Source organism: Acinonyx jubatus, chromosome B2 (assembly GCF_027475565.1).
Source record: "Acinonyx jubatus isolate Ajub_Pintada_27869175 chromosome B2, VMU_Ajub_asm_v1.0, whole genome shotgun sequence".
Taxonomy (NCBI): Eukaryota; Metazoa; Chordata; class Mammalia; order Carnivora; family Felidae; genus Acinonyx; species Acinonyx jubatus.
Window position 1 is genome coordinate 37,102,105 of NC_069385.1, and position 13,404 is coordinate 37,115,508.

At 36.3% G+C, this 13,404-nt stretch overlaps 1 protein-coding gene across 8 annotated transcripts in view; it reads right to left on the reverse strand.

Moving 5' to 3' along the window:
* Positions 1-13,404, reverse strand: part of RSPO3 (R-spondin 3) — an 86,496-nt gene that overhangs the window by 45,575 nt on the left and 27,517 nt on the right. For all 8 annotated transcript variants that reach the window (XM_015074250.3, XM_053222276.1, XM_053222274.1 and 5 more), the window contains 3 exons: positions 8,112-8,303; positions 6,377-6,523; positions 843-1,040 (listed from right to left, as the gene is read on the reverse strand). In XM_015074250.3, coding sequence (XP_014929736.1) covers positions 843-1,040; positions 6,377-6,523; positions 8,112-8,303 — 537 coding nt within the window. The remainder of the gene's footprint in view (positions 1-842; positions 1,041-6,376; positions 6,524-8,111; positions 8,304-13,404) is intronic.

The following is a 13,404-nucleotide window of genomic DNA, read 5'->3' on the forward strand; positions in this document are numbered from 1 at the left end:
TAACTTAGTTTACAAAGTTAGTATAACATGAAAAAAAATCTGGGGATCGAACTTCATTAATGCTTAGATTATATTTATAAAATGTGGCCTTGGTCATTTGTAAATGTAAAGTCAATATTAAAAACATATATTCATTTAAATGTTTAGGGGTGACTGGGTGGCCCAGTCGGTTAAGTGTCCGACTTTGATTTCAGCTCAGGTCATAATCTCATGGTTCATGAGTTTGAGCCCCATGTCGGATTCCATGCTGATGGTGTGGAGCCTGGTTGGGATTCTGTCTCTCCCTCTCTCTCTGCCCCTCCTCTGCTTGCTCTCAATCTCTCTCTCAAAATAAATAAATAAACATTAAAAAAATATAAATGTTTAAAAAATACTAGGTAACCTTTAAAATACATTTAGCTAGAAAAGTTTACAACCGAATTGTACTACTTTGACGGTAGGCAATGAAAAAAGGAGTAAGTTGATGGCTGGAGTCTCTTCACTATGGTCTTGTACCAAATGGTGTTAGAACTTGTGTTTATGAGGCTTCTCAAACGTGTTCTAGGCACCAGGAAGGCGGATGATAGGAAAGATAATGACCCAAAACAAAAAGGCCTAAATATCTAATGCAGCCTCCTTCATCAAGATTTAATTAACATACTTCTATAATTTTGATACCAGACTCCCATTTTTTAAAAAAAATGCATATCTATATTCTGTAATTTACAGAGAGCATATGCTTTGGTTGGTACACATTTTGGAGTTTTAGACATGACCAATAACACTGTTTCCTAAGAAATAAAGTGAAATTTGCATAAAATTATGAGGCTTCAAATAAGTACATTTTGTTAGTATGATAGTACCTCGTTCTCCCTTCTGACACTTCTTTCTTTGCACTGTACACTTTCTTGTCTCACTGGTGGGGGGACACAGGTTACCCTTTGCTGATGGATGCTGTGTTATTTCTCGGACCCGTGTTTCAGTCCCTCTTTTGAAGCCACATGTTTTTCCTTTCTTCATGCATGGACTCCAAGGACTCCATTCACTGGCCTCACAGTGCACTGAAACAGAACAGCAGAAACAAACTTGCTCAAATTCTGAGCAGAAATCCTGTAGAGCAAACTTGCGCAAGGTAACTTAAAGAAAATGAAAATAAAGAGAAAGACAGGAATAAAATGTTTTCACATTTGTAGTGCTCACAGTGCCAGGTAAACTCATTTTTGCATTAGGTTTACTTTTCACTCTAGATTTGCTAACCCAGGCACTAATCTAATTGCTCACAGTTGACCGATGCTTTACAATTTCTAGAGCACTGCTCTAATTTTTGATTGATCCTGACCATAACTTGATAGACTAGTCATTATTATGTGCTATCTTTAGTGTACTTCTTTAGTATGCAACAGAAGCACCAGGAGGGCTTGCTGAATGAACTAGATCCCACCCCTCGTGAGAATGTGCATTTCTAACAATACATGTGATGCTGATTTGCAGGTACCAAGAACACACTTTGAGAACTTCTGTGCTAGAAAATGGTTAAGCAAGAAATGCACCCAGGTTGTTGTCTACAATTCACTTCCTTTTCTGCTTCATGTGCAGTTGAGTACTTAAATATTATTATTTAAATTTTTAAATTTTTTTAAAAATGTTTATTTTTGAAGGAGAGATAGAGCAGGGGAGGGGCAGAGAGAGAGAGAGAGGGAGGGAGGGAGATAAAGAATCCAAAAAGGGCTCTAGGCTCTGAGCTGTCAACGCAAGGCCCGATGTGGGGCTCAAACTTATGAACTTGAATCATGACCTGAGCCAAAGTCATACACTTAACCGACTGAGCCCCCCCAGGTGCCCGTAAATATTATCATTCATTAATGGGTGTTCTTCAGGCATAGCAGCATGTATGTAAGTGGATTCTGGATCAACTTCAGTTGATAAGCTGCTTCTGGAATTAACTTGAAGGAGTGATTCCTAAGCTGAACAGATGTAATTTCTATAAAGCTTCTTTTGTAGATTTTTTCCCTTTTCTGTATATTAATACCTTCTTTTCAATCATGGCTTTCCAAGGTCTTATAGCAGATTTCTGAACTTCTAATGAAAATAAATATCTGCAAGATGCTATCATTTTATTTATGTTCATACAACTTCTTAATTTACAAAAACTGAAATAGCTTGCAGCAATAATTCTTTCGAAGATACAAGATTCTCTTTCCACAAGTTTCCATTAACCTTTCTTGCTTCCTTCTGATGAAAAAAAATCCTTATTTTAGAGTGGAATGCTATCTTTTATGCAGCCTCAAAAAATATAACCTAAATGTTTTAGAAATTTAAATCCATTTGCCATACATTTTTTCCATGTTTTGTAGTTACCATCAGGTATCTGAATGTAACACAGAGTTAAATGAAAATGACTAGATAAGTTAATTTAAGTTTCTGTGAACGTAAAAAAATGAACTTTACTGAACCACTCCTATACTAGTTTCATGTTCAGTTATAACATGATTTGAATTAAAGACCAGAACAATGAAGTCACTTACTGATATCATAATCTTTTGCCAGTTAGGACGTATCTCCCATCCTGGTATTAATGACACAAAAACAGTGGATCTTTAACACAAAACAAATAAAAACACCTCTGAGAAAGGAAATGGAAAAATGAAAATCAAAGTTTGTGAGCTGTCACTTTGTCCAGTATTCATTTAAGAGGACTAAAAAAAACAAAAACAAAAAGAAAAAACAAAAAAAAAAACATGATGTGAAAATGACTAAGAACTTTGGGGCTTCTTCACAATTGTAAAAGTAGTCTAGGAAAATGGATATTTAGACTTCAGAAAATAAGATTTTTAAAATTACAATTATGAGTCCTTAGTCATATGATATAAATGGTTCTAAAAATTAAATTCTAATGCCAATATTAGAGAATTCCATTGAGGAAGAAAAAGAGGAAATATTTAAAATTGATGAGTTCAGATAGTAAAAAGCTCTAATAAGAAGGGATAGTTAAAAATCCTTGAGAAGAGGAGAACTTTTCCTAGAGAAATACTATAAAATGAACCTATAATGTTACTGTGTAAAAAATATTTCTGGAAAATTGGAAACTTTGAAAAACATGTAAAGGCAACAAAAAGGATGATTTAAGTTATATTCAGGTCTGAACAACATAGAATTGGGGCATTATTTGGTTAAGAGGTAATTAAGAAAAAAACAAAATTACACCCTTTTTCTATTCTGTTTTCTGTATTAAGGACAATTTAACACTGGAAATCTTAACACAGTTTTTTAAAGTTTATTTATTTTGAGAGAGAGAGAGAGAGAGAGAGTGAGAGAGAGAGAGAGAGAGAGAGAGAGAGAGAGAAACAGGGCAAGTGGGAAGGGGCAGAGAGTGGGGGGGAGAAAGCAAATCCCAAGCAGGCTCCACACTGTCAGCACAGAGCCCAATGAGGGGCTCAAACCCATGAACTGTGAGATCATGACTGGAGGTGAAATTATGAGTAGGGTGCTTAACCAACTGAGCCACCTGGGTGCCCCTGGAAATCTTTAACTATTCACTAATGAAACAAGGGTCTCAAAAAAGTAATTGGCTTCCTGTCCCCAGAAATGGTCATGCTGTGATAGATCATCAGTCTACAAAGCTATAAAAGGAATTCTTGAATTGGAAGAAAAGCTGAACTGGATGTTCTACCAGTAAGGGCCTTAAGACAGCATTACTCATTTGCTCTCATTCTTGTTGACTAACTGCATGGCTACACTGAGAACATAGCAAGGGCATGTTCCTTGCTACTCACAGTTTAAAGCTGGATATCTCCCTCTGTGACTACTTGAATGAGGCCAACTCTCCCAGAGGGGTGATGAGGATGGCACAATGACAGTGCAGAAAGGAAGCAATATCTACAGCATAAAGTAGAAGAAATATATTCTCCTATAAAATTGGGTTCAGTGGACATTTATGCCTAATAAGACAGAAAACCATGAGGAGTGGATATTTTGAGGCAGAAGTCTTTCACCCTAGCTCTATATCAGAGTGGAATTTTCTCTGTTATGACCTTTCCTCTTAGTAATAATCAGGATAAGAAACAAGTCACATAATGTAGATTTCAGGAAAGAGAGGGAGGGACACATTCTTCAAAATCTTTGGTGAACAACAGAGAGCTAGAGTCAAGGTACTAATAATAGCACTGACAATAACTCACACTGTGTCCTTGGAGTCATTATTTCAGCTCTCCGGGTCCTAGTTTCATATTTGCTAAAGGAATAGGCTTTAATGTCCTTTTGTGATAATCACACAGGTCATCATTTTTCATGAAATCGTGGGGCAAGCCTCAGTCGTAGCCCACCTACTACTTGTTGGCTAGAGAGCACATGCTGGGAGACATCCCTTACAGCAAGCAACAAGAGCTGGCTCTCAACAAAACTTGCGGATTTGCACTGTGTCCTAGGTGATTTATACCTAACTGTTCAATGAGCCAGATTCGCTAAATGGCTTTTAGATTTCTAATCCCTATTCTAAAATATATAAATTTCTTAAATTTCATTGTTTTAAGAATATTTTTCATCTAAATAGTAGTATGGATTACCAGTAAGCTTTACTAGCTAATCTAACAGTGCCAAGTGCTAAATGCTCTCTATGATAGAAAAGCATTAATACATTGAAGATAAATGGCCTTTCAAGGACTGAATACTACACTTTAAACAACTAAGAAAATCTAAACCTGTGCCCCTTTTTCTGGGTAGAGAAATGGCACAGACTTTCTGCAACTCATCCTGATTTTCTGTCCTTGAATACTCCACAGAATTGTTTCCTATTTTTTCCACAGTTTGGAACTTATTACCTTTAGTCATCAGCCCTCAGGACTTAACAGAGATGAACTTGAAGTGCTTTCTCATGTACGTTTTACCCTATTTCTAACTAGTTTTTCTGTGTCTTTATTGACTAGAAGGAAAAAAAAGAAGACTCAACCAAAATGAGCCATGAAATGTTGTTTTCCAGATGCTTTTGAAATTATCATTAAAATATCATCTATTTGTTTCATTCTCTTAGAAACTTTGTTTAAAAATGAGTGTTTTCTGTTTCAATTATTTCTGGACTTGAAATAGTTAAGTCACCACTTTCGAGTTATTGCTCCAGCACTTTCAATTCTAACGGGGGATCTATCTGTGGGGACCCCAGGGGAATCCTGGAGACTATCTTGTACTGAATCAGAAGGACATTTGTGTGCATATGCCAATATCAGTGCAGCATCAAAGGTTCTTGTAGCTCTTGCCCAGGGGATTTTGAGATTTAGTATGCTGTTTTCCCATTTGGTTGAGCATCTGCTCCCCAACTGTTCATCCAACTCGTCATTGTAGTAGCTGCACAACATTTAAAAGGGAGAAATAAAGCCTGACAGTGATCTGTTATTTAGACAAACAACTGGTCTGAGGGACCTCCCCTTCAAGAACTTCAGCCTGCATTTAATCAGACCCTATGACTATGTCCTTCTGTCAGTTTGAGTAAGTCCAAAATCCTCTCCTTGTTTCTGAATACCTGTGCAAGCAGGACATTTCAGTAAAGCAGGGTGAGAGAAAAAAATGAGATTTTTAACTGTATCAGTTTTATTTCTGTAGGTGTTTGGCTCATCTACTGAGTACCAAAGGGCTATATCCAGAGAATGTTTCCTGCCTTTAAAAAACAACTTTGCTGGGATGCCTGGGTGGCTCAGTCAGTTAAGCATCTGACTTCAGCTCAGGTCATGATCTCATGGTCCATGGGTTCGAGCCCAGCTTCGGGCTCTGTGCTGACAGCTCAGAGCCTGGAGCCTGCTTTAGATTCTGTGTCTCCTTCTCTCTCTGCCCCTCCTCTGCTCTCTGTCTCTCTCTCTCAAAAAGTGAATAAACATTAAAAAAAAAAAACAACTTTGCTCACTGGTTGACATTAGACCTAAGTGTTATGTGAAACTCATGTCCTAAAGTGAAAATTTAGTTTAAGACCAAATATATACATACATACATACATATATATATATATATATTCATATATTTATCTTTATCTTTATATATATGTATATGTGTGTATAACATATATGATATATACTTGCACAAAGTGTGTTTATGGTAAATTACTCTAAATAAAAGTTCACTAAATAATGATATGAAATAAATTTTTAATGATCAGACTATCCAAAACAGTTATTACACTCCCTAAGAAATAATGGAGCACCCGCGGGGTGATAAACTGTACTGTGATACATGCTGGCTAAGGCTGTGGGAGCAGTGTTAAGATGGTATCTTTGTAAGGAAGGATGAAGAAAGGCTCTTGGAGATACCCCTTCAGCTTCTTGTGAAACAGAACTCTGAGCAGCACTTCCATGGAGACTGACATTATCGTCTGAGGTGTTTATCCTCCCCTGTAAATCTTAGAAATCCTCCTTACCAATACTGACGCACTCCATGGTATGGTTGTTGGCTTCCAACCCTTCTGGGCAATTGTCAAGGCACTTTCCAAGGTGTAAGTAAAATCCATTTTTACACTTTGTGCAGAAATTTTTGTTGAAACAAGTATCACAGTCAGCTTTGCATTCTGAAAGAGAAAAAAAGAAAAGAAATATGCTTTCATTATCTTCCCTTACTTATTGCTGGTCCAGGTCTGTATGCTTACAACACAGGCACATGTGACTTTTGTGTCAAAACAATTAGGATTCAAAATTATTTTTCTGAATTAAATTATGGATTCCTCCACAGTCATTTAGTTGATGAACATCAATCATTGATTTCAAAATTACTGTACTGAGAGTCCTACGAAAGAATTTTTGGCAATGTCTACTGCCAAGAATGTTTATAAGACCGAGTATCCATTTATATAAAATAACAGTAAAAAGTGTTTCATCAGAACTTTAATGAAATATACTAGATATTGCTTTAGTGCTATTTTAGAGGTCCATTCATTCATTCATTCATTCAAGAAGTACATGATTGACTACTATGTGCCTAGCACTATTCTAGATAGTGATTGACATCAGTGCAGCAAAGAGAGATAAGGAGTTCACAAAGCTTACATTTTAGGAGGGAAGACACAATAAACAATGACAATAGCTGACCCTTATATGGTGATTAGTAAGTCAGATATTGCTGCAAATATTTTACAATATTAAGTCACTTCAACTTTACAATAACCCAGTGAGGTAGCCCTGATTATAATTCCCATTTTACAGGGAATTATAGAAATTGAGACTCAAAAAGTTTTGAAACCAGCCCAGATCAGAGTGATTTTTGAAACCAGGCAGTCTGGTTCCAGAGTAAGAGGTGGTCTGGAAAAAAGAACGACAACAACAAAAGGTAGGGAAAAGGTATGGAAAATGAAAACAGGAACAGTTTGATTATTGTGAGTTAGCTGGTCATGAAATACCTCTCTGCGAAGGTGATAGGTGAGAATATTGAATGAAAGAAAAGAACCAGCCAAGCAAAGATGTGGGCTAAGAGCTTTCCACGCTGCCAGAATAGTGAATGTAGTACAGTAACTGCAAAGGCTTTGAGGTGGGAAGATCTTGCAAGAAGGCCAGTGAGGTCAGTGCACAGTGGATGAGCTGCAGTCATAGGAAATGAGTTTGAGAGGTAGGAAGCTATATGTGGTGGCTGACAGAGGAATGGTATTTCCTAAATCTACATTTTGAAAGATTACTCAGTCTACACTGTGAAGAGTAGACTTTCGGGGTCCAGATGAGAGGTGATATGAGAGCGCTTTCAACATTTATTTCCAACAAATATATAAATGTTGTAGTTGTTATACTGGAATTTTTCTTGAAGCAAAAATAGCTGAATTTATTCTTTAAATCATTAAATGTTCTGATAGTAATGGGATGTTGTGACAGTAATGGGAACTCAGATGGCATTAATGCTTATGGTAGTTTTCTGTAGGTTACGTGAGTAATAACTATGTTCTCAGTGTTTGCTTTTATGATGGGAAAAAAAAACCCACAAAACTTGAGTGCTTTTTATAAGAGGTGAAAATCTTCCTGCTCTGAGGGCTAAGTCCACGTATGCTTTAGCCTTATTATCAGGTAAATATTATTATTAACTTAACACCGAATATCACAAATATGCTAGAGGCCATTTCAAATCTGGAAAGTCCCTAAGGGTGAGATAAAAACATAATTCTGTGTAGCACTTACTTGTACATTTATTTATATCTGGATATCGAGTTCCATAATATCCACTTGGACATGAAGAGAGACACACTCCAATCTGCTTCATGCCAATTCTTTCCAGAACAAAAAATAGTCTGGGCTTACATGACAAGCATCCATTGTAATCTGAACACGTTGCACAGCCTCCTTGGCAGCCTTGACTGACGTTAGGATGCACTGAAGGGACAAATGTACAAAGACAAAAACAAATGTTAAATCATAAATATAGAAGTTCAATGACATTCTCTAGGCAGAGATACATTTGTTTCACTAGCTTTCAATTGGTGGTAATGGGTGAATAAGTTGGGATTTTTTCCCCTCTCTTTTCTGTGATCTAGTATTTCCCTTAAATATACACATACATTGTTTTTAATTTAAAAGTTATTAAAAACTTTAAGTAATTAAGTTTGGGCATTTGGAAACTAAGAATATACTGCCTCAAACTATTTATGGATCATATATGTATTTATATGTAGTGAAATATTCTCATTGAACTAGCACCCTGGCAGATTGGAGATTGGGTAATTTTGAGCTTATTCCCTAAAATCAATGTATATTAGCTGTGCTCGTCATTTATGCAATGGATGATAAGCACGTATCTAATTTCTTCAAGCAAAGATGACAACATAGAAAAGGCTTAACTTGAGTAAGGACACTTTGTTCTAGGATATCTTTTTTCATGTATGGTCTATTAGAGAACACAATATTACTCTTTGATCCATTGCAAATTGATCTGAAACTATGTAGCTTCTTGGGACTCCCCCACCCCCATGCTTTCTTAAAATATTTCCTCTCACATAAGTTTAATGTTTATCAGTTCAAACTGATACCATGATGACAATGTGATACTTATCTTACCAGTATTTCTACAAGACCATGTGGCTATTTATAATAATATTTATAGTTTATAATATAATATTTATAATGTTATATATATAATATATAATAATTCTACTTCTTCTACTCAAGTATGTATTTGGTGAGGGCATGACACTAAAGACTACTGCTACACATACCCCTAAGAATTCTAAGGTTTCCAAGAGTCATCAACATGTGTGGTGAGCTGACTATTCATTAGCAAATCTGAACAAACATAAACAAACATGTGGAAGAGTCATGTTTACTTGAGATCCTCACAACGTTAAATCTTCTTATTACTATCAACTGGACATCAACATCTATGTGTGAGCTGGTGTAAAATTGCTGACTAAAGTACATCTCTCATGGAGCTGGTGTTTGGGATGATTTCTTCTCCTAATGAATTCTGTGTTCAAATACACTATAAGTAGCTTTATTGTTCCTCTAGGAATCCAGAAGGCGAAAATTCTGACCTTTATAAGAAACAAAGGTTGATGCACAGGAGTGCAAAGGCACCCCAGTGTATTTCTTATTTCTCTTGTTGGTAGTGGTGTGTGTGCGCGTGTTGGGGTGTGATGGGCCTTGCCATTATCAGGTCTGTCTTCAGAGTGATGTTTGGTTCTTGCTAAGTCCTTTACTGCAAAAACAAATCCCACCAGGCTTAGTTAGAAAGGGTACCTACAAGCCCAATCAGCCTTACCACAGGGGTGCAAGAATTAGTTACAGAGAGGTCATATGGTTGACCAGTGTCCTCTGCCTAGAGGAAAGCATCCCTGAATCAGCCACAGGAACCACAAGCAGCTCATTCTCATTCCAAGACGTTTTGTAAATAAACTGAGGAAATGTGGGGGGGAAGGGAAGTCTGCTTTTCCTGTACATGCTCCTTTGTGGGGTGGGAAGAATACATAAAGTGGCACAGGAGGTTTAGGCATTACAGGACTTGGGGAACTTGTAAGTGAAAACTGTTCTCCAAGTAACAGGGTACTTTTTCATTGCGGTAACTCATCATTGGAGACTTACAGAAAATGTGTTTTCTGTAGGGAAAGACCCTAAAAAGGAAAGGGATGAAGAGGGCTTCCTGTGCTCAGACTCTAGTTTGGTCCATTTTAAGAAGCAAGATGTGTAGTTAAAAACCTGTGAAATCTTCTCATAAGAACTGTCTGTGGAGAAGTGGACTTCAGTTTGAAGGAAAGTCACTTCAAGCCCAGGGCACTAAGTGACTCTGAGTTTGAATGAAATTAGGTTTAACTGGCCCACAACAACCTATCTCTATCTCTGAAATGCAGCTGCCCAAAGGAAACAAAATTATAATTTCAAGCACCTTGAAACTTTTGTCAATTATGATACAACTTTAAATCAGTTATGAGAATAAACATGATTTACATATGTGAAGCCTCAAAAACTGATGTACCTTAAAATAAATTTCACTTAAAAATGGGTTTTGGGGATGCTGGGTGGCTCAGTCAGTTAGGTGTCCGACTTCAGCTCAGGTCATGATCTTGTGGTTTGTGAGTTCGAGCCCAATTCTGGCTCTCTGTCATCTTGGAGCTCACTTCAGATCCTCTGTCTCTCTCTCTCTCTCTGACCCTCCCCCACTCATGCTCGCACTCTCTCTCTCTCTCTCTCAAAAATAAATAAACACTAATTTTTTTAAAAAATGGGTTTTGGATGTTTGGAAACTTCTCCAGGAAAGAGCTCCATACAGGCCCAATGACCTGGTAACAGTTCCCATCAAAATTTTGAGATGTGACAAAGTACCTCGTTTTCTTTAAAACTTTTACTGATGAAATCTAGCACAATCAACTCATAGCGTAGCACTACATTCTTTCTGCTTGCTTCTTTTTCATATTGTGCCTTTTTAGACAAATTTTTTTGGCAAAATAGATTTTTGAAAAGTAAAGAAGCCAACTTTATTTCTTCAGAAAGGGTTCAGTGTTATGCTGTGGGAAGTGAGAATAAGTAAGACTCTGAAGCTCAGATTCTAGGATTCTAGATTTTTTTTTTACAGTTGAGTAGAGTAGTGATTGTTTTCTTGAATGCTATGTAAGGGTCACTCAATTTTTACAGCCTGTATTACACAACTAGATACAAATTCCCCAAACTTCATCTTAAGGGGAGGTTTTACTTTTTACATGAAAACCACAGAAAACTTTGGTCTGGATTGACTGTAACAATTCTTTCAGCCTTAAAATCTTATGATTCTAAGACAGAAAATAGAATTCTGCTTTTTCATCCTTCTTCCTCTTCCATTCTGATAAAAACTTCATTTTGTATTTCCTAATCACCTCTTTTTAAAAAATGTTTTAGTACTATTAGTTTATACAAACAATGGAGGTATTAATGGTGAGGAGGTTTCATAAAATATCTAAGGTTTAAACTTAATCTTAGAAAATAAGTTGAAGTTATAAGTATGTAAGTGACCATCATGAGGCCAGAGGATGGAACACCCCAATTATCCACATCAGGAAGGAGACTGGCATGAGTTCAATGCATCTGATGCATAAAGAGTGGTTAATAGAGATATGAGGAGTATCAAAAAGATTGCAAGCACTGGGTAGATCTAGATTATAGAACCCTTTGTGGTTTGTGCCAAGGACGTTGTTCTGTAGATATAAGGGATTTCAACCTGGTGGGTGACGTGATCACTTTTGTATTGGGAAGGTGATCTCTCTGGCAGCATGGAAAACACAGAAACTAGAAGACTAATATAGTGATCAAGGTAAAAGACTGGTGATAGCTTAAAATATAGCAAAGGCAGGGTAATGTGGTGAGGAAGGTATGACTATTCCAAGGATATTTAGGAGGTGGAGTCAGTCAAATATGGTGACTAACAGAATGTGGACCGAATAGGAAAGAGGATTTGAGAAGGTGTGTTTTGAGTTCTAGCCCGTGAGTGAATAGAAGAGAAGAGGGACTTCTGGGGGAGTAAAAGCCTGCCGTTGGAGTGTGGGGGCAAGTACACAGAATAAAAAAAGTCTAAAAATATAAACATGGCTTAGGATCATTGATTTTGAAGATTTTATGAAATATCCAGAAAGTGATCCTTAAGAGATGGAACTTAATATTGTACTGGTTGCTAGAGATGTAAGGGTGAGTCCCTGGCTGTAACTACCTAATTAGAGAAGACATCTGAAAGAGAGAGGAGTTGAAGAATGCCAGAAGAAGGAAACATAGTCCAAAATAAGGGATATTTGGTAAGAAAAAAAGACATATTTTCAGTTGATTTTTAACAATACTTTGCATTTCTACACCATTTTTGCTTTCAAAGCATGCATCTCATAGAAAGCTAAATTAACTCCTTATTAGTAAGGATAGAAGCCATCACAATTATTTATCTTGAAACCCCAACTAGGACTCAAAGAAATTCTGAAACTACAAGACAAATAGCAGTTGATATCAAAGGTTAGAACCTAGATCTTTGATGTCTGGTAACAATCTGTTTACATGTATAAGTAAACTCTAGATATGTAACAAGGGTAAATCTGAGTGGAAAAACAGTCAGAAATCATGAGGAAGTTAAATTGGGACTTTTTTTTTTTTTTTACAAATGTGTCAAATACATGGTAAAAATGATGTATCTTTCCCTAAAATTGGGAAAGAGGGAATCATCTTTTCTTAACTTGTATACAAAGGTTAAGGATGAAAACAGTATATATTAGTATGTTATTTAAACCAATTTTCAGTGTTCAGTGTCTGACCTGTTAATATCCCTTGAATAAGTGACTTCAATTTTCCTAGCTGTTAAGCTTTCCTACTATTTCTCTATTTGGTAATCTTACAATGCATAACTGATGCAATGGCTCATAAAGCTATGTCCTGAGAGTTAAATCAACTTTTTTGATAAAAAATCCAGAACATAGAGTTTTAAATGGTAGAGCATTTGGTAAATACACAATCTTTGGCTAGTTATTTTCATTTTTTACGATATACTAAACCAGTTGCAGCATTGAAATTTAAGTTATGTTTCTGTAACAATTTAAGTACAAGCTTCAAGGATTTGCTTTAGTTTAATCCCCTTCTAAACCCCAACTGCAAATGTAGTCACATCTATTATAAATTTCTGTGTGGAAGAAATTCAATGTTGCATGCTGCCAGTTACCTCTGATGGTCATTTATTTGTGGCTAGAGAATATCCAGAAGTACAGAATTTAACAGAATTTAAGTTTATAAAAGGTTTGATTGAAGTTTAAAGTGCTAAGTACATGAAAGTAATGTATTGAGATTTTATAATTCAGAGAATAAAAAATAATAAATTAACAAATGTGATAAAAGTTAATTTTTTAATAATAATAATTTAAAAAAAAACCCAAATTCTTCCTAAAGCATTCTTGTTCTCACAACATTCACCGCCTGCTTTTCTCTATATGGTGGCCTTCGGAGACAGGGTAAGGAGAAGAGGCCAGTGGAATTCTATAAGCAA